Source organism: Mastacembelus armatus, chromosome 17, assembly GCF_900324485.2.
Source record: "Mastacembelus armatus chromosome 17, fMasArm1.2, whole genome shotgun sequence".
Lineage (NCBI taxonomy): Eukaryota > Metazoa > Chordata > Actinopteri > Synbranchiformes > Mastacembelidae > Mastacembelus > Mastacembelus armatus.
The window spans coordinates 17,206,939-17,227,776 of record NC_046649.1 but is presented as its reverse complement, the minus strand read 5'-3'; the positions used below and the strand labels follow the sequence as shown (position 1 = coordinate 17,227,776).

General features: G+C 38.4%; 1 protein-coding gene across 1 annotated transcript in view; it reads left to right on the top strand.

Moving 5' to 3' along the window:
- pde1cb (phosphodiesterase 1C, calmodulin-dependent b) overlaps positions 1-20,611 on the top strand; it is a 50,643-nt gene extending 30,032 nt beyond the window's left edge. Inside the window, exons 3-17 of the mRNA XM_026313271.1 lie at positions 2,654-2,767; positions 4,105-4,287; positions 5,566-5,632; positions 5,935-6,051; positions 6,534-6,674; positions 8,688-8,788; positions 9,631-9,759; positions 10,239-10,340; positions 14,152-14,272; positions 15,622-15,703; positions 16,216-16,336; positions 17,697-17,872; positions 18,337-18,567; positions 19,304-19,366; positions 19,884-20,611. Of these exons, the coding sequence (XP_026169056.1) occupies positions 2,654-2,767; positions 4,105-4,287; positions 5,566-5,632; positions 5,935-6,051; positions 6,534-6,674; positions 8,688-8,788; positions 9,631-9,759; positions 10,239-10,340; positions 14,152-14,272; positions 15,622-15,703; positions 16,216-16,336; positions 17,697-17,872; positions 18,337-18,567; positions 19,304-19,366; positions 19,884-19,900 (1,765 nt within the window). The 3' untranslated portion in view covers positions 19,901-20,611. The remainder of the gene's footprint in view (positions 1-2,653; positions 2,768-4,104; positions 4,288-5,565; positions 5,633-5,934; positions 6,052-6,533; positions 6,675-8,687; positions 8,789-9,630; positions 9,760-10,238; positions 10,341-14,151; positions 14,273-15,621; positions 15,704-16,215; positions 16,337-17,696; positions 17,873-18,336; positions 18,568-19,303; positions 19,367-19,883) is intronic.
- The last annotated feature ends 227 nt before the right edge of the window (positions 20,612-20,838 follow it).

Here is a 20,838-nt window from a genome sequence, read left to right as displayed (position 1 = left end):
TGGTAAATGTTAAACATCATCATGTTAGTGTTAGTGGTAAGCATGTTAGCATAGTAATGCAAGAATGTCTGTGAAGATTCTCAGTCATCCAGGTGAAGTTACTGTATCTAGAAGCTAAGACAAAGAAACTGGACCAGAGCTGAAATGTTTCACCGCTCATCCAACTCATTCAGTCTGATAAAAATTTGGTTGGAGACCTCACGTTACCCTCCAGGTTGGTGTCACTTCTCACCTAACCTGAATAGGCTTGATAGGTGGATGGAAGTGAGAAGAGGGGAGACGTTGGGATCTAATGGTCGACTCTTTTGGCTGCTCTAATCCGCAAATAGAATGTACAGTGTGTCCTCCCTGCAGGACCTGAGAAATGTTATTTATCTTCCTGGTAATGGATGATATGACATCATGATAGATGGCGGATAGGTTGTGTCTGAGACCCTCAGCTCTGTTAAGGGAGGGTTAATTCCACTCGAACATAGATTGTTTCTCAGACTGCTCCTTCAAACCTCTCTGTCCAAAATATGTACATCCTTGTCCTCAAACATGTGTCGTATGTCCTTGAAATGTCCTATGTCCTTGAAGGTACACTGCTGAGTCTGGTCCTAAGGAGTTGTTCTTCCTGTTTTGGGCCATCCTCCTGTTAAGTGTTTTTGGTTTCCCCAGTGCAAGTAATGCTAATGCAAGTATTTACCTGAAAGCAGCACTGTGATTAAGCACAGCCTAACAGAGCTGCCAGATATATTGAGCTGCTTTCAACATTTAAAAACATGCCAGACTGTGGTATGCACAATACATTTAAACTCCAACCCCTACTTTGGCCATTAAAGGGAATAAATTGGCCCAACTTAATTCATTTATAGTGAGATGTGTCTTATATCTTTTCTCTATAAAATTGTAGATGCTGTCAGAGAATGTAATCAGTGAGAGCATCTGAAACCTACTCTCCCACCTTTCTACTTAATAATTCAGCAACAAGCGTAGCCTCTGTGGGCATTCACTGTGAAAAGGAGCATATGACCTCTAGCATCGCAGCAGGTAGTATACAGCAAGAGGTTGCAGTGTGCTGAAATTGATGTTAAGTTGCTTTTCTCTGTGGTGCTATTTTTGGTGGGCTTTTATGAGAGCTTCAGCATATTTTAAAAAACTGAAAGTATCAGCAGACAGGGAGAGGTTGGCAAAAGGCAAACAGAAACAACAGCTGATGAATGTCCAAAATACTAGCAGGGGACAAGTGAAGTGAGCCAGTATATATGGTGCGGCTCTAATGAGGGAATGGGGAATACATGAGCACGTTGGGGTTACTGAAGGGCAGGAGGGAGTGGCAGGATCCAAAACCACAGTAGAGGTGGTGGAATGGCAAGGCAAGCAGAGAATGACTGAATGACTATGAATGAACAGTGACATACTTGAAGATTAATTTTGCATGATGAAAACTTCTCATTATACCATACTCTAGCATCAGTAAACATTAACACTATATAAATCCACTGGGAAAATATGGCAATTATAAGTAGAAGTACTTTGTTACTGAATGTTTAAACTACATAGCCCAAAGCTTACAGTTTCTTAAGAAAAAACATGCCAGACAGAAACACTATAATGTTAAAAAGCACATTACTCTCTATAGGAGTCACTGTTGGAATGTGAAAGATAATCTGAAAAAAGGACACAATAAGTAACAAGGACCCTGTTATCTAAAAAAGAGGAATTGGCCATGAAGTCAAAACCACATAGTATGATTGTCTAAAGCTGTTTGCATTTTAATTTTTAGAATGAATAGAGCTTTCAAACAGCAGACAATTGGACTGGACATGGCAGGAGAAGCAAAGGTGGAGCTAATGCCCTTAATGATGGCTTCATTTCAATTCAATATCCCAGCAGAGATACAGCATGAACAACATCACAGTGCTGGAGCTGACACATGTACAATAGATGCAGCCATTATTAAAGTTATTGATTACATTAACATGTTATCAATATTTCTATAAATCATCCTGTACAAGCCTGCTGGCTAATTTTCAAATGTTTATCTTTGCTGTGACGTTTTCTAACATTTAACAGGAGATGACAAAAGGCCCCATAAATACAGTAGAAGTAACAACATGCATTCTTGGGACAGTGCATAAGCCATACAGAGAAAAGGGAACCAGCAAAATATTTGTACAATAAATATTAGCAAAATAACTAGCAAAAAAAAACCCCAACAGTATCCTGTTTCATTTGGTGCATGTTTCCTTGTAGAGCATCATAAAACTATGAAACAGAGCCAGACAATCCTGATTATAACCAGTTTTTGGTAAATGCAGAGCAGCAGGCATTAAGACAAATCATCATAATGTTGATCTACAGTAGATGAAGAAGATGCAGTTATACAGAGCCTAACTCTACTTTTCATAGTGCACCAGTTAAACTTAAAAGGAGAATATTTGAATATGTTGAAAAGACCCACTTGTCTGATTTTCATTTTGTGTTTTGATTAATCTTTACATGTTTTTTTCAGTGTTGTTGCATCACCTTGTGACTGAGATTGAGATCTTACCTAGTGCAGCTGGAATCTAGACCATATTAATCCAATATTAGTTGCAATTACTTCTTCATGTCAAAATGGCAGGGGAGTAATCCCATTTGTGAAATGACTGTTGGATCTCTATTTTAGATTAAGATGTCTGGTGAAACAACTGGAGAGAGGAGAGGCTTCCCTCACTGACCTCAAGAAAAATCTTGAGTATGCAGCGTCGGTGCTGGAATCTGTTTACATCGAGGAGACAAGGTAAGAAAACAAAATTTTCAGTGGAACTATTGACATGGTTCATTTAGAACAGAGGCACAGCAATGATGAAGGCCAGACTTTGGAAAATGGATGACTATCATTTGTATGGCCATTGACCTGTGTTGTAATTTGTTTCATTTTAACCATTTCGTCTCTCCTCTGCTACTGAATCTCATACTGTTATGATAAATGCTAGACTATGTATGTATTGTAGTAGGTATTAGGTACATACATTTCCTCAAACACTTCCTTAATTGCTTGAATAATCAAGTTCATTTAATAAATAATCTGAAAACTACTGGAATACGTCCAGCACTGAATATGATGGTTATGTGGAAAATGTGGGCAGCTGGCAGGTACAGTCAACAGCTCCACATTATTAAATAACAAAATTGCAGTTATTTGGTTTTGGCAATGAATAGGTATTACTGAATGGAAAGATTGTTGTTATGGTAATCTGTTGTTCAGGTATGGTTAATGTTAGGGTTAAGGTTATTTCAGTGTGTGTCACTAGATCAACACAGGTCCAGAATTTGAGATATGAGCAGACTTATGAAATTACGTAAGCCTCTTGTCATCTAGATCCAGCCAGATTAGAGCCAGCAATGGCATGAACACTCCAGGATAGAGGAGGATCAACTATCCAGTGCAGAATCCATGTAGCACCATGATTATCAGAGTGATGTGAATGCTGCCGCTTTGCCATAAGAACATGTATTAGGTTCAGAGGGTGGAGACCAACAGGCTTTGCTCTTGATCCCCTGTACATGTCAACACAACAGGGTGACTGTGGAGAATTATATCACATAATTGGATTTGAATTCTGCATCACAGTGTATCAGGAGGACTGAGACATTCTGATGTTACATAAGAAGTGATAATGTTTGATCGATAGTGCTGGAATTATAGTGTGATCACCTGTCAAGTTAGAGCTGCAATAAATATTTTAAATAGATCCATCGATCCATCCATTTTCTATACCCACTTATTCCTTAACCAGGGTCACGGGGATCTGCTGGAACCTATCCCAGCTCTCTTTCAGGTGGAAGGCAGGGGTACACCCTGGACAGGTCACCAGTCCATCACAGGGCCACATAGAGACACACACAAAGACAAACAACCACACACACTCACACTCACTCCTATGGGCAATTTAGAGTCACCAATCAACCTGACATGCATGGTTTTGGACTGTGGGAGGAAACCAGAGTACCTGGAATAAACCCACACAAGCACGGGGAGAACATTTTAAATAGATTTTACTCTGAAATCTGTTTTCCCTTTCTTTGTATCTTTCCATGTTTTACTTTCAACTACTCTTATCTCCGTTGTTTTAGACGTTTGGTGGACACAGAGGATGAGCTCAGCGACATCCAGTCAGAGTCAGTGCCCTCAGAGGTGCGGGACTGGCTGGCGTCCACCTTCACCAGACAGATGGGCCTAATGCTCCGGCGTAACGAAGAGAAACCTCGCTTTCGCAGCATCGTCCACGCAGTTCAGGCTGGCATATTTGTTGAGAGGTAGTATTGTATATGATGCACAAGAACACAGCTAAAATAACATAAGAAAACATGCAGTCATTGATCTTTATTTATACAGACTGTCACTTTTTTCTTTTTTCAGAAGTTGCCGATCTATCATTCGTCAACCCAATCTGGTGTAGCCCAGAATGACTACAAACAATTCTATGAAAATATTTAGTTTGGCCTTTATAAATTATGGACAGTAGGTTTTTTTAAAAATCTCGACATAATCAAATCATTTTTCAAAAAAAGGAGAAATGAGATTTAAAGGAATAAAGATGAGAGATGCAAACTAGCTTCCATATCTATTATTCCAACAAATATATTATCCACTTTACCTTTATTGCACTGTGTAAATTCTCTTAGGTTATAGTCGATTGGTAAAGCAATGCATGTGTCTTACATAAATCTATTTAAATTAGTGAGTGTACTGAAATAAATGAACAGTGGTGGCAGTGGCTAAGATTGGGAAAATAATTAAAATATGTGTGGATCCTCCTCATGCACAGTGACTCTCTCACCTAAGTCGACTATACATCATCACAGCCTTGGCAAGCCTGGCTAAGCACAATCACTTAGAGAGTTACAAACTGCTCCCTGCTTTGCTTTATCACACACCAACATGCAACATGCATTTGTTCAAATCAATAAGCCTCAAACATGTGAAATATAAGCTTTCTTAATCTGTTTTTACAGAGGGCAGAGTGTTTTTCAGACATTTATGATGAAGAAAAATGGAAAAGAGGGAGAAATAGGATGAAAATGGAAAGATGGAAAAATGTGGTGCAAAACATGAAGCGTGAGGTGTCCAACATTTTCAATTTGGAAATTTGGGCCATTTTACCAAAATGGCCATCTTCATACTTTATTTATTTTATTTTATGGAAACGGTTGCACCTTACTGCTTTTGAAATCACAGCATCGTTTTTTTGTATTCCACAACATTTTTGAGATGTTTTAAGATACATACAAATTTTGCAACCTTCCAAAATGATGGTAATGATTCCACTTAATCTCATGGGGAATTACACAGCTTGTTTTGCATTTTATGATTAAACTAATCTATATTCAATCCCTCATTTTTGACAAAGCTTTAAAGCTTTTGCATGTAAAAAAAAGCAGACTTGCAGATGCTGTTGGATTTTTTTGTGCTCAACCTTTTCAACACAGTTTTGTTGTGGAACCTTCCTGGTTGGTATTTGGGGCTGTGTGGTAACCTTTGGCGTTTACACTCAGCGGCATGCTTTATTTGATGTTTTTATCTCATCCAAACAGGATGTACCGACGTACCTCCAATATGGTGGGACTCAGCTACCCCCCTACTGTCATATCTGTGCTTAAGGTATTAACATGTGCACACACATCCAGGCAGAAATAAGATTTTAACAACTAGCAACTTTCTGAATACACTGATACACACGTACAAACCTCAAGAAAACGAACTATAAATTATTTACAAGAAACTGATTTGCAGAAATTCTGAAACAAAACTTCACTCAAAGGCAGGACACAATTTTATTTGTAGTAAACATGCAGAATAGAAAGATCTATCAGGAAATATTGGATAAAATATCTATCCAGAAACTGAAAATGATTTTAAGTAGGGTTGAATCATGCCATTGTTTGGTTTTCTTCTTCACACAGAATGTTGACAAGTGGTCATTTGATGTGTTCGCTCTAAACGAGGCCAGCGGGGACCACGCACTTAAATTTATATTCTATGAGTTACTCACAAGATACGACCTCATTAGTCGTTTCAAGGTAAAGTTACAACGACACAACATATCATGGTCACTGCTCTACTTTTGTTTATCACACAAAAAAAAAGAGAAACTAAGACTATTCAGTACACATAAGAATGTTCATCATGTCTGATTTGATAGAGTGCACTCTCATAGGAGTTAGGTAATCTTGCTGTATTTCAAAAATGACCACATTATGAGGGACGGCTCCACATACTTCATCTCGGATACTGGTGAAGCTCATTTTCATCGGCGTCTGATAGCTGAGGACACGCCACTTCAAATGACAGCAGCTGAGAGTAAATGACAGTGAAGCCAATGAAGCCTACATGAATATGTAATCGGACCCTGCAGTAGTGTAAATGATTCACGAGCCATGATTTTAAAACATCAATTTCAGATGTGCTCATCATTTAAATCACCAGATTACTTATAGAACTTTATAATTGTCTGCAGTGTTTTTAGCTCACACTCATTCGCTGCTGTTTCGTCTGCCATCAGATCCCTATTTCTGCAGTGGTGTCATTTGTGGAGGCCCTGGAAGTCGGATACAGCAAACATAAAAACCCCTACCACAACCTGATGCATGCTGCCGATGTCACACAAACTGTACACTACTTGATACTCAAGACCGGCATGGTGGTGAGTATAGCGAGGGCACATTATATCATGTCATCAACAACTACTGGGCACTTACCAGATGAACAAATTGTTTGTTTTTACCTCTCCTCTATACACAGTGGATGTATGTGACATTCGACCAGAATTCACTAAATGGTGTCTTTGTCAGCTAATATACTCCAACCTAACTGCAGCTTCTAAATGTGGTTTGTTTTTATCAATTAACTATGCTTTCGTGCAGTATACAAGTAAAATCACCCTGTAATCCGACTGTTGTTCAGGGTTCTTTCAGGTTTAAGAACATCAGCCCACGTTTTTAAAAATATGTCAAAATGTGACAGATTAACGGTCTTATTGTTGTAATGTTGTAAGCTCTTTATTCTTATGCCATAACCCTTGACTCATGTCTACTCTGCATACAGTATTTCATTCATTTGGATAAAATCACTCTAGTGCTTTTGTTCTTTTTCTATCTGGTGACCTATATTTCACTACTTCCCAGTGGAGTGACTTTAGGTTATTTCTAATGCTACATTCATTCCAAAAAAACGGCTCGCCTCTCTAAAGCTGAGTTCAAAATCCCCCACCAACCAGCCGCCCCCACTTCCAGTGTTTTTATTTAATCACCTTAATAAGGTGGCTGTGACAGCTGTCGACATGTTGTGTTTCTTTGGGCCGTACCTTGTGGAATAAACCACATTACTGCTGGAACCACAGGCTCCTGGGAGAACAGAAGAACAGCATTTATCATTTTACAGGCCCTCTAGACTCCATTAAATCAACAATCAACAGGTCATTCATAAAGCAGAACCATGAGAAAATATACAGAGGGATGGATCAGGCATCTTGGACCTCCCTCCCTGGTTCTTAATCACTCCCCCATCCCCTACTGTTGATTAGTCACCAGTAATGCCTGGGCTTCCTGAGCTAAATCCCTGTGTACATGAATGCTCTCAGATGTGTGCACTATTCAGAAGAAAATGCCAACTCACAGGTGTTTGGATGCTGCATTCACTCACAAACTAAATGTGAATGCCTGTGAATATGAAGCATATTATTTTGGTTTTGGATTCTGTATTTTTATCTTTCATAGTTTTTTGCATGTAATAATTTGGTTTATAATTTTATTCTTTTCTTGATTATACATGATAGTAAACTGAACTTCTGTTCAGACAAAATATGACATTTGAAGATGTTACCTTGGACTGTGTGAAATGTATAATTTTTATAATTTTTAATTTTCACTATTTCTTACATTTTATAGACAGATTAGTCAATAATTAATCAAGCATTATCGACAGCCTCAGCGTATTTCCTAAAATGTAAAACTGTTAACAGTGTGTCATTACTTTCACATCAGCCTCTTGTTTGCTGTAGTCTTGAATTGCATCTGACAAGGTTTAAACTTGACCTAAAAAACTGAAATAGGAAAGCATGATGTGTAGTCTCACCTTGTGACAGCATTAAATCATAATAACATTAAGAGAGCATGACTTTTTCATTTATATTTGGTAACAGTGACAAACCAGACTGAAAAGATGAGAGAGAAGAAGGAAAGAGTGTTACAGAGAGAAGTGACAGTTGTGATTTTCAATGGAGCTTGTCTTATTTACAGTTTCCTTTTTGCTTTTCTGACCTTTCCTTTATCACCTCCTCTCCATTTGTTTCTTTCCATCCTTGACGGTAATGTATTCCTCATGCCAAATACTTCTGTCTATGTCCTTTATATCACTTATCTCCTCTGCATCTTTATGACATGATGCACCGTTCACTGCAATTCCCCTTTTCCATTCACTGGCTTCTCATTTCTCTTCTCTAATTTCTGTCCATTCTTTCCTCTCGTGTTCCTTACTTTCCCTTCCTTCCTTCCTGTCATTGTTCCTGTCTTTTCCATCATGCTGCATATTTTTCTCAACACCATTCCCTCTTATACATACTTTTATTGCTATCCTCCTCCCGCTCCTAATCTTTACCTTCTCTTGCTTCCTCACATCCCCCCTGTTCCTGACTCTTCTCCTCTTCCTTTTCCTCCAGCATTGGCTGACTGAGCTGGAGATATTTGCCCTGATCTTTGCAGCAGCGGTGCATGACTACGAGCACACAGGGACCACAAATAACTTCCACATTCAGACAAGGTAATGGATCATAAAATCAAAAATGCATGCCACTGCCTCACCTGATCAATGTTTTCATCTACAGCAAGGGGGCTACAAGATCGCCTGCAGTGCAGTAATAACACTGGGGGAGGACGGGAATCAAAAATAACATCAAAATCCACAATTTAGAAAAAAAGTCAGTTTGCTCTATGAGATGTTTGGTGTTATTATTGATGATAATGTAAGTCGGAGAGAATACACTGATTATTGTAATTTTCGTTATTATTAGCAGAGTTAATTTTGTTAAACACTGCCTTTTTTTCAAAACATATAACTTTCCATAACATTTAAATTGAAAAACCTTGACTTCTTAAAAAAGGTATTATTTTATCTAAGGTACATTTCAGAGGGGGAAACTTCACAGATTATTTCAGCTCTTATTTTAACAAATTTGTCTTGCTTTACACAGTATATTTTTTGGGTATAGTAGTGGGTAAATATAAAAATAATAAACTCTGGTTTGGCTTTTACCCATTTTTCTTGTTATTTTGCTCTTTGTTTCCTTTTACCCCTCCAGAGCATTTCCTTGCATAGCAGACCTCCTTAACATTAAACAAAAAAACATGAATTATTCTCACATTTAGTTCAAAGGCCAGTCTTCCAGTTCCTGATGTATAAGCAACGCAAAATAGTCTTTCTGTCAAAAGAGTGCATGTATTTTCCTACACCTGAGGTTTAGCCTGCAAGTTGCTGGACTGCAGCAGGAATATGCAATTTGAGCAAAGCAGAGGTCATTGGCATCTCAAAACCTCATGATCTTTATTCAGTGACACATATCAGTGTATAGCACTGATGAGATGCCTTTTCTTTCTGACTGACAGGTCAGACACAGCCATTCTTTATAATGACCGCTCGGTGTTGGAGAGTCACCACGTCAGCGCAGCCTACCGCCTACTGCAGGACGACGATGAGATGAACATCCTCTACAACCTCTCGAAAGATGACTGGAGGTCAGACACAGCAGACACAATAAGAGAAAGCGAGTCAGATGAAAGAGCTGCAACAGCAAAAGGATATGAAACTCAGATGTAATAGAGAAGAGATAGAGACCAAGCATGTTGAGCAGAGCAGTCACACAATGTGCATATCACCCATAGGAAACCTTTCTTCCCCAAGATTTACAACTGGGCTTAGCAGAGTCAAAATCAGAAAAGTTGGATCATCTCAAGGTCTAACAGCTTTGTACTAAATGGAACTCTTATGTGTGATATTACATTAACGGAGACAACTGCAATCCGATTTCTCATGGCATAAGCTGGGACTTGTCAAAGCAAATATTATAAATAGCTCTCAAAAACTGGGTTGGCTGCCTTCATTTACTTCAATGACTTCCGAAAGAAGTCGCTTTTTTACCTGCAAGTTTGACAGTTTATTAAACAGTACATGGCTTATGTTCCTCTCGCTTTTCTTTCCTCTTGTTTTCATCCAGAGAGCTGCGAGCACTGGTGGTGGAGATGGTGCTTGCCACTGATATGTCCTGCCACTTCCAGCAAGTTAAGACCATGAAGAACTTTCTACAACAACCTGAGGGGTCAGTTTCCTTTTCACTCACTGCCCTCACCCCAACTATTTACATCTCCATTAACCCTGCCATCATCTGATGTTTAATAGCCACCTGCTGTTTGCCACACAATTCACCTGCCCTGGAGGGTGTACTCATAGAGAAAGCTTTATCAAATGGACTATTTGAAGCAAATGAGAAATTATTTATATGGGTGTTTACTTGGCATACAAATAGCAATGGCATGAGTATTTTGTTGCCAATAGTACCAAATATCATGTATTATGCAGTACAGGTATACAGTGGGGCATTACTGCAGGCCCTCTCAGGCACAAATACAGACTAGCTTTCAGCTACAGGTCTGCAGCAGAGGTATGATGCAGGCACACCAAATTTATTTCCACACTGCAGTGACTAGCAGCCAGGGTCAAAAACAATGCTGGCAGGTTTGCTGTAGTTCTACCCTAGTAAAAATGACCAGGTAGAAGACATTAGTCTTCCACAAACAATGTAATATTGTCTTTACTAGCGTTTATGTTCCCCCACCTGTATTATTTAACATGCAATACCCTGAAATTACATCCGTAAATATTTCCCTGTCCATTAGTCAGTGTCGGAGTATTGGCACATTTCTTATATTTTACTGAGAAAACAGAAGTCCGGCCAAGAGCAGGCAATTTAAGGTGAATCAAAAATGAAGGAGGGATTGCAGCACAGCAAGAAATTCAGCTCTGGACCAACAATTCACATAGGCTTCACTGGGCCCACAGCCAAAACTAAGAATTAACATAAAGTTATATGTAGAAACATTACAAATATACAAAATACACATGTAACCAAGTAAGGAGGAAACTGTATATAAAAACACATAATGAATATATAGTTTCTTCTAAAAATACACATGTAATTCACAATAACTAAGGAGAAATAGCTCAACATATTTTTACACAATAATCTATAATACATTCTTCATTATTTCCATGTTTCTTATTTCTTATTGTTTTTATTTATTTATTTTTTAACTGTGCTCAGTGGAGTCAACATCAATCCACTGTTCATCCAATTAGTCTAATATGTAGCAGGTCAAACCAGGCTAAGACAGAATTTCCATTTCACACATTTTGAACACAGCTCCTGTACATGCAGATGCAGAGCTGCTGTTTGTGAACAGAAATAAACAACAGCAAACGATCGTGTGATGTGATGAGTCATCGCTGCTGATGTAGAAGAAACTCACTGACCCTCTGGGTTTTTTTTTTTATCACTGTCCACAAAGCAGTGATACAGTGATATGCAGCTTCACAAGAATGTGATTGAGAATCAACAAAATTCTGCTTCCTCTAGTTGGGACTATACCTCAGACAAAATTGGATATATAATATAATATATATAATATAGTGTACACATACACACATGTACTGTACAGGAACAGGAACATATACATGAGAAATTGGAGTTTGCTGGACATAGTAATGCTGAATAACCTCTAATGTGAAGTAATTCAAACCAGTCCGCTCCAGGCCTGCTTAGAGTGCACTTTAAGATCCAATCTGCCTGAAATGCAATAGGAGGAAAATTGAGCTGGTCTTTCTCACCTCTGTTTAACCTTGTGCTGTGTTTGTATGTGTGTGTCTGTGTGTTTGTTTTCATCTACATGCCCATTTTCCATATTGCCAGTTCATGCATCAGTCCATTAGACATAATATTTTGATATGGTTATCATCAGTCACCACTGGTGTGAGATGATGCATCTTCACACTGTTCCAGTGTAGAAAACTGATTAGTTTAATGAAAGCAGTATGATGAAAAGGGAAATTATCCAACCTCCACCCCCCCGTTTTTTTTTTTTGGGGGGGGGGGGTGTAAATGTATGTAAGTATGCTAACTGGTGTATACACCAGTCTGCCATAACACAGGAGTCAATGGAGCAGTTCATTGGCACTTATGTCACTCTGCAGCTCATCTTCTGTGAATCTGTATCCTTCCATAGTTATACTGCCAGGAAGTGCACACCATTGTCCACCATTCACTGACAAACAGATGCAAAGGGAATTAAAACTGTGGTCGTGAGGATGACTTATGACAAATTCAACAGTCTTCCCACTTTAGCTGTGATATCACTACTATAGCCACTGAATGTTTCCGTTCATAGACAGATTTAAACTAAATGGAATCTTTTGAAAAGGATGAATGAAATTTAAAAGTTTAATCTACAGTAGAACAACTTCAATTCACTGTTCATCATTCCTTAGACAACTTTTGATCTCTACTCAACACTGCATAGCAGGAACACCCAACAAGACCTGCAGTTTGGGAGATGCTCTGACATGTCACCATCATAGTCTGGCCCTTTGTCAAAGTGACTCAGATCCTTATGCTTGACTCTTTTTCATGCTTCAAATACATCAATTTCGAGGAATGTTCACTTGCTGCCTCATATACAGTACCGGTCACAAACTGACAGGTATAATGAGATTATCAATGTTATTCACTTTACCTGTGAGGTCATTTATGGCTGATTGGTGTATCCATCTCTGTACTGACTGTTAACTCATGGAAAGCGCAGGCTCTGGGTTTATGGCACAAAACAGCAGAAAAAGACTACGATTCCCACGAGCAGATTTTTACCATGAAGGATCCCTCAACACTCAATAGTGTTGTTTCCATACTGAGCATGTCAAGACAGCCCATAACTATTTGAGCACTTACAGGTTCTTCTGGTTTTGTTCTTTAGCATATTCAATTTACAATAAAAGCCATTCCTTTGCTTTAATAAATGTGATATTCAAATAAACTTGCCTTCTCTTGGGTAACATTACATAAATATAAAAGAGACAGCCCAAAATGTCCCAAGTTTAGGATTTCAAGTGATCCATGACTTGTGCTCCTTAGTCATTTGCTATTTTCTAGTGTGCATCTTCTTTTTTTGAACAGACCCATCTGTTGGTTTTGACAAAACAACCACCTTTGCTATCTCTGATAGATTTTTTTTTTGTCTCATTTTTCACTTAAATTTTAATCCTCACACTGACAGACAACACCACCTCAATGTAAATTAGCTTCTTTATTTGTTAAGGAGTAATGAAATGACACACAGCTGCCCAAGAAACAGTTATTTTTTAACCGTTGCCATTTGGCCACCATATATTAAAAAGGCTGCAGAGGTTTTTCTATAGTGACGTAAACTACTGTACTCGAGTTAAAGCTGATACTAATGATGCACCATTGTAATATCTATTACTTTATTTCAATCTGGATGTGCTGAAGCACTGAATCTGAAGAACCAAATATGTGTAAATCTACACCTGGCGTTTTTTCATGCTCTTCTTGAACAGATAGCAAACTTGGGGACAGATTGCTGCAGACACATTTACAGTTTTCAATTTTTTTTATAACTCCAGTGTTTTCAGGGACACTCAGTGCCTTCGAAATGTTCTTCTATCTTTCTGCCGATTGGTATTTCAATAACCTTGTTGCAGATTTGTCTAGAAGGTCTGTTTGTTTTTTTGCCTGGAGATTTATCCAGAAATGTGTGTTTAACTCAAAATCACCTTTCACACCTTGATTACACACAAGTAATATTATTTTTATTAATCTTGCAACTTCCAATAGATAGGATGAACCAGTGAGTATTTAGATGTATTTTATTAAATTAAAAGTATTTTAATAATTATTAATTAAAGTATTTTAGTGATGCATTTCATTTTTTTATTTCATACTTAATCAAGATCAACTTGTAGAGATTTGCCAGTTTTTCGATTTTACAACCATTTGGAAAATACAACAGAAAAATTAATGATCTCTGACAGAGTGCAGCTTCTCTGTTCTGTTTTTTTCCCAGTGTTGACAAGCCCAAAGCCCTGTCACTGCTGCTGCACACAGCAGACATCAGCCACCCAGCCAAAAGTTGGGACCTCCACCACCGCTGGACCACCTCCCTGTTAGAGGAGTTCTTCAGACAGGTGAGTGAATGCACCTGGCAGGTCACTGAGAACTGCATGATTGGATGGTTTGTCCTCAGGTCAGTTAGTGAGATTGATGCCTTTTTTTAGCCTGTATTCGTTTACATTTTGGCAATCTGGCACTAGACTGTTGTGTCTATATGAATGTCTTTTTCTATGATTTACAGAAGTTTGATCAGCATGGACATCTCAAATAATATCATCAGAAAACCACATTGTTTCTCAACACCAGCTCTGAAACATGAGACATGTACCAGAAACATGTCTGAAACAAACAAACAAAAAAAAAATTCATCTGACCACACCATTAATCCAACATTAAGTAAATGAAATGCAGACATCGATAATGCTGTGGACAAAACAACCATTCTTTTTTTTTATGTTCCATTTAGTTCGTAACATATATACAGATTTGTAACATATATACATATTGACTCAAAAATGCCTTTAAAATGCCCCTGTGATTTTCCTGCATTGTCACAATATCCGGTCTGCTGGAGCAGAACAGTTCGAGTCTGAGAGGAATAATTTTGGATTTCTTAGGATTGCTAAAAAATTAAACACTAGCTTTGAAGTAGCATCGATGTATCTTTTCTTAAAATAGTACTCTTGGTGCTTTTAACTGCTCCGTTGGTGCTAAGGATTATATTGTCACCTGGCTGGATGTCAACAGAAATTCTTCCAATCCAGTCTCATGGATGTCAGGTTGCTTTCACACTGCAGTGTAACACCTTGAGTATAATAATGATGAGATTAGTGAATGATTATTTTAATATGGTGCTTTGATACAAATCTCCAGATCAGTTTCTATCAGTGAGATAATCAGACAGTCTGCACTTTATTATTTTAAAAATGATGGCATGACAAGCACATCGGAAGATTAAAATGTAGAACATTACCCCTTTGATATCATAATATATTTAGCTATAAATAATCAAGTGTGTATTTGTAAATGCCAAAGCATTTAACTGGTATCATGTTGCTTTTATCTCTTCAATTAGTAATCCACATTGTTCTCATTATGGGCGCTATTGTTATTGAGGCTGTCTGCACAGGGTCTCTCATTATTTGAATTGGTGATAAAATAGCTTCTCCGAAAAACATTATTTCCCAACTCCACACCTTATTTCTTTGTGACAAATCAGAAGAGAAAAAGAAACACATTGGTAGCCAGAAAGGATCTAACATGGGGGCCAAACTAATTCAAATCCTGTGGATAGAAGTGTGTGATAGTGTAAGTGTGTTTAGGAATGTCAGGGAGTGTGTGTAAGGACCTGTAGGGCAGGGAACTTGTTTCTAGAAATCAAAGATGAGAGTTATTTTGATTGAAGGAGCCACTGTATTTCCAGGGTGACAAAGAAGCAGAGCTCGGGCTGCCATTCTCTCCACTCTGTGACAGAAAGTCCACAATGGTAGCACAGTCCCAAATCGGTGAGTGACTCCAACCATCACATACATCACCTCTACAGCAATCACAGCTGGTTAAGTGACTGTGACAAATTACAAACTGTGATGGAATTGCTAATCAAATAATAGTAGTATAAAAAGTGAGAAATGTTATGTAATGATGTTTTATTAAGATAAACCTCTAATCTGGTTTCCTTAAGAGACTAGATAGTTTATAACTTTTGTCACATTTTCTACAACAATCTCAGGACTTATTTCAGCCCAGAGTAGTGACTTCTACGGAGTAGTTCCAAGCTACGACCACCATGAGGACAGGGTGACCTGTATGAAACTTAAAGGAAACACCCAGGGCATAACTGTGAATCTAAATGAGCTTATGAACATTTGTTTCTAACATGGTGCTTCTTCCCAATAGTATGTGTGAGATTTAGAGCATCAATCACATGAAGGACAAAAGGACACTTGATACAGACAAACAATGTGAATTTGTATATATTCACATTATATTCTAAATCTGCTGGTATCTTTGTCCTCAGGGTTCATAGACTACATCGTAGTGCCCACCTTCACTGTGCTAACAGACATGATGGAACGTGTCGTAACCCCGCTCATTGATGAGGCCTCCCACACAGGTTTTACCGGCTTTCGACGCTCAAGGTGGGCTGCAGTACTTATTCATACTTAGAGAGCATTTGGCAGTGGAAAGTTTGAATTCTTATTTGTTGATCAGTTACAGGAATGAGCAGATGGAAGTGGGTGACTATATGTAAATCTGAGAAAATTTTAATCAACCACACTGGATAATCAAGGATGAAAATTTACTGTTTTCTACTCTTCATTTCTCATACCTTTCTGAATAACTGCACACCCCAATAACATGATTAAACCTCAACAGTTCCTCTGCAATATCAGCATGTCTAATGGAAGTATTGACAACAGCAGATGAGTTCCCCATGGGTAATCCATTTCTATGTGTGAAAATGTCTCCACCTTTCCTCAAGCACAGCCACATACCTTGAAATTGACATTTTAAAAATGCTAGTGAAGTTCTCCTCGCTGATCCAGACTGGACTTCAGTGCCGGACTGGCATACACAATAGCCTCTCACGATACAAAAAGAAGTGATTTGCTTTCCACTGGCTTAATTAATTGGCCCAGTGCTTTTCCTCCGGTCACGTACTTCATCAGGTATGTGCAAGGCTTTGAAAACACGCACATAAGAAAGTACATTCCACTTACTGTTGTGTTAGTAATATTTAAACTCTCTGGAGAAAAATAATTAAAAAACTTTGTGTGTTATTTGTTTAAAGTTTGTGGCTTGTAAAGAGAGCTTATTAGAAAATAAACCAGCATTTGGGGAGTCTGGCTCTGTATCTTTCGTTGCACCTGCACATCAATATCAGCCTCCATTCTGCTCAACAGCAGTCATTAGCATCACTCAGTGGGCCTCCAGTCGAAGTTAACCGAGTGGAAATCTCTGATACTGTTGCCACTTGTGCAATCTCCTTGTCTATATACACACCTGGATGCTTATGGGTTTTCTTGAACTGTTTTTTCACAGCATTTATAGCTGCTTTCAATCACCTTTAACTATGTCTGTTCACTCTCTCCTCTGTTTATCCATGTCTGGTTCTTTTTCTTTCAATGTGCCTTTGAAACAGAATGCTCATGTGTTTTAATTCAGCCTAATAGTGTGACTTTAGGGCTGTCATTGTTGAATTGCTCCTTCATTGGTCTACCATTTTGGTCCAGGCTGAATTACCTCATAAACCTTTGAATGGATTGACATGAAAATTTGCACAGACATGTATAGCAGAGAGAAAGATACTCTGACTTTGAGCCTTTAGTGTGTGTCAGCCCCCCAGGATCAACATGATGGAATTTCCATTGTGAGCTCTTTAGCATGCTGATGTTAGCATTTAGCTCAAAGCTCAACAGTGCCTAATAGAGCTCTAAGTGTGGCTGAGGACTCTGTCTTGGTTCACTCCCCTCTTCCTTCTTGTTTTGTTCTGTCCAGTCTGAATAGTATTAGCTCAGATGAAGCCAAGAGGAACAATGTGAAGAGCATGGCCAACGACAGCAGCTCCTCTGGCCAAAACCCCTTGTTGACAGTGGACATGAAGAACTTCAAGGCACTGTGGAATGAAGATGTTTATCAGAATAGAGAGAGGTGGAAAGCGCAGGCTGCTAAAGGTACAGTTAATTTATCCATTTTGTTTTGGTTCACTCTCTCGGATCTCTTCACTGTCCTCTCCTTAGTTCTAATACCCAGAGTGCACTGCCTGCTCTGCATCAAATGTCAGACACAGTTACCAACTAGATGTTGAACATATTTGGCAAAGGTGGTGGAGACCAAAAACAGAGCTAAAAGCAAGTAGCTTTTGAGCTTACATTCTTTGCATGGACAAAAACACGAGTCCAAAGACATGATACTGGTGATAATATGCCAGTGTTGTGTTTACAGCATGTTTCTGCTGCTCTCAGATTGCTAAACATGTAGGACTAAGTTTACATTCTTACTACAGAAACCTCAAAAATCAGCCTTATATCAATTCTGAAACGGAACAAACAGTCCAATGACCTCTCAACTTTTATTGACCTTGAAGTAAGTAATTTTGAATTAATGTATGTGAACACACGTATGCATGTGACCTCAGAGGCAGAGGAGAGAGCTAAAAAAGAAGCGGAGGAGCGAGCCCAGCAGGAAGAAGCTATGAAACCCAAGGAGGGCCACACACAATCAGAGCAACCTGAACCAAAGGAGGACTTAGTGGAAGAAGTGTCAGCATCAGCAGAGGGCAACAGACCACCAGATGGAGACGCAGGTGAACCAAAACAGGGAGAACAACCTGGGAACTCGACAGACAAGAATCCTCCACTGCAGAACGGTACTTTTCTTTAAACTGTGTAACCCAACAGCATGGCTTCTTATTAAAGGTGTGACTTTAGGCTATTTTTCTACATGTGTGACAGATCTGTGGAAATACCATCTGATCTGATACTGACAGTTACAGCGGTGAATGGTAATTCACACATCTAAGGAAAAAAGTTCATGACTGAATGTTCAAAAGTCTAATTTTGTGCAATCAACAGGCCTAAGTCCAAAAATATAATTTATTTACTCATAATCCCATTATGTATGCTGGAATCAGCAGATTGTTTTTGCTTCAAAAATGACTAAAGAATGATTTGTCAAAATAATTTCAGTGTCATTGTCTGTGGACTGACTAATCAATGTACCAATGAATTGCTTTCCCCATTTTTATTTCCTGTTTTTCTTTTCCTTAGCTTAAGGTTGGTCATATCATCTTATTTATTTCTCCACTATCATACAGTATTTATTGTGGTTTAACCTCATTGACTCTTTTCTCTGAGACAAAGGTGCTTACACTGAGTGAAACAGTCAAACGTAATGCTCAATATTTGTAGGATGCAGCTTTGCATCAGATTGTTCATACATTTAAACACCTTTCTCCAAAATTCAGTATGATGTGTTTTTGCTGTTGGAAACTTTGGTATCTTGAGGATGATTTTGCAATTTTCCATTTGAGCTTGGATGGAGTATGTTTGCTGCCACAAAATGTACCTCTGTCAATATGACAAATAACTGTTCTGGCTTTTCAGGAGAGTTGTCTGAAGGGGCTGAATCTCCAGAGGGTGAGGAAAACAAGAACAAAGGAGTCGATGGTGAGTTTCCGGTGGACTATCGACCTAAAAAGAAAAGATAGTCGGACGTATCCACACTCAGCTGAAGGTTTATTAGGTGCAGCGAGCTAAAACTAATGTAGTCTAAAGCAATGGTCCTGCAGTAATTGTCCCTTTTTTACACAGATAATGTTCAGGTTTTGTTCAAACTGCTGCTTTTGTACTGAACTATATGAGAAGATGTTTGTGTTATTTAGACTAACTTCACAGATATAAATAGAGTGGACAAAATAATAGAATTACTTGTACATACCTAATATGCTGGCAGCTGAGTGTGTTTCATTACCATCTTCAAATAGAAATTTCTCCTGTATTTAAACTGGATTTTGAATAAACTGGGGACTGATTTTTTTTTCTTTTTTTTTTTATAATCAGCAGAATAATCAGAAGTTATAACACATAAGAATATAACTGTTCCTCCAGGGAGATTTCCCCATTTTAACAGCTGCTTTATATATAATATTTCATAAAATATTACATTTTTATTTCCACAAAGCAGATGGAGCAATGGAATGAATGTGCTGTGGAGTCTCGCAGCCATACTATTTCATCTTGCTGCGCTGATGCCAACCTGAACCTGCTTTTAAACCAGAGCTGCAGAATTCACTCAGACTCAGAGGAGAGGCTGTTAGTTGGACTGTGTCGCCCTCTACAGGACATCTCCTTTTTTGCCATTCTTTTTACTTTTATCATGTTTATACTCCCATGCTTGTATGCAGAGCTTGCGGCTCTAATCATGTGCATTATTCTTCCCTTCCTGCTTATTAAAAAAGACAGTACAGAAAATTTATTCACCTTAAGATAAAAGACAACGGTGGGAATGAAAAGAAACATTTGAAAGACTGATGCTAAAAAACGCTGCTTTTCTATTTTTCATTTGCCAATCTTTGACTTAAGTCAGCTTCAGCCCTGTAACCATTGTGCAAGTCCCGCTTTTTACCAATGCTTTGTTTTTCTGTGCAAGTACTCGTGTGTTAGACTTTGGCATCATATAGTCTGATTAAAAGTATATTCAGAGACATAACTGGTGTTACAGTAATTTGTTTTAGTGCTTGTAAATTAATACAGAAGTGCTTTTTGTGGGAAATACGGAAATAATGCACATCAAGAGGGACTTTTACAACTGCTACACATTATGTGCAGTATATAACTGTTTGTACAGTTCACTTGGGTTATGTCAAACGGGTCTACAACACTACTAGTTAACTAGCAAATACTCCTTAAACAGTCCCACTCTGTGTAGAAAACGTGTGCTTTATGAGCTCCTGTTTGCACTCGCTTATATCCCTGAGGCTACTTCAAATCCTGTTTTTAACACCAGCTGTGGCTCATTTTTTTTCTCCTTAAAATGTTTACTTTCTCAGTAATGTCCTCATATGTGCAATTTTAATGCGTTTGCAGCCAGGTGTATATTGTTCTTGATTTTTGGTTGATTTTTTTTTTTTTTCTCTCTC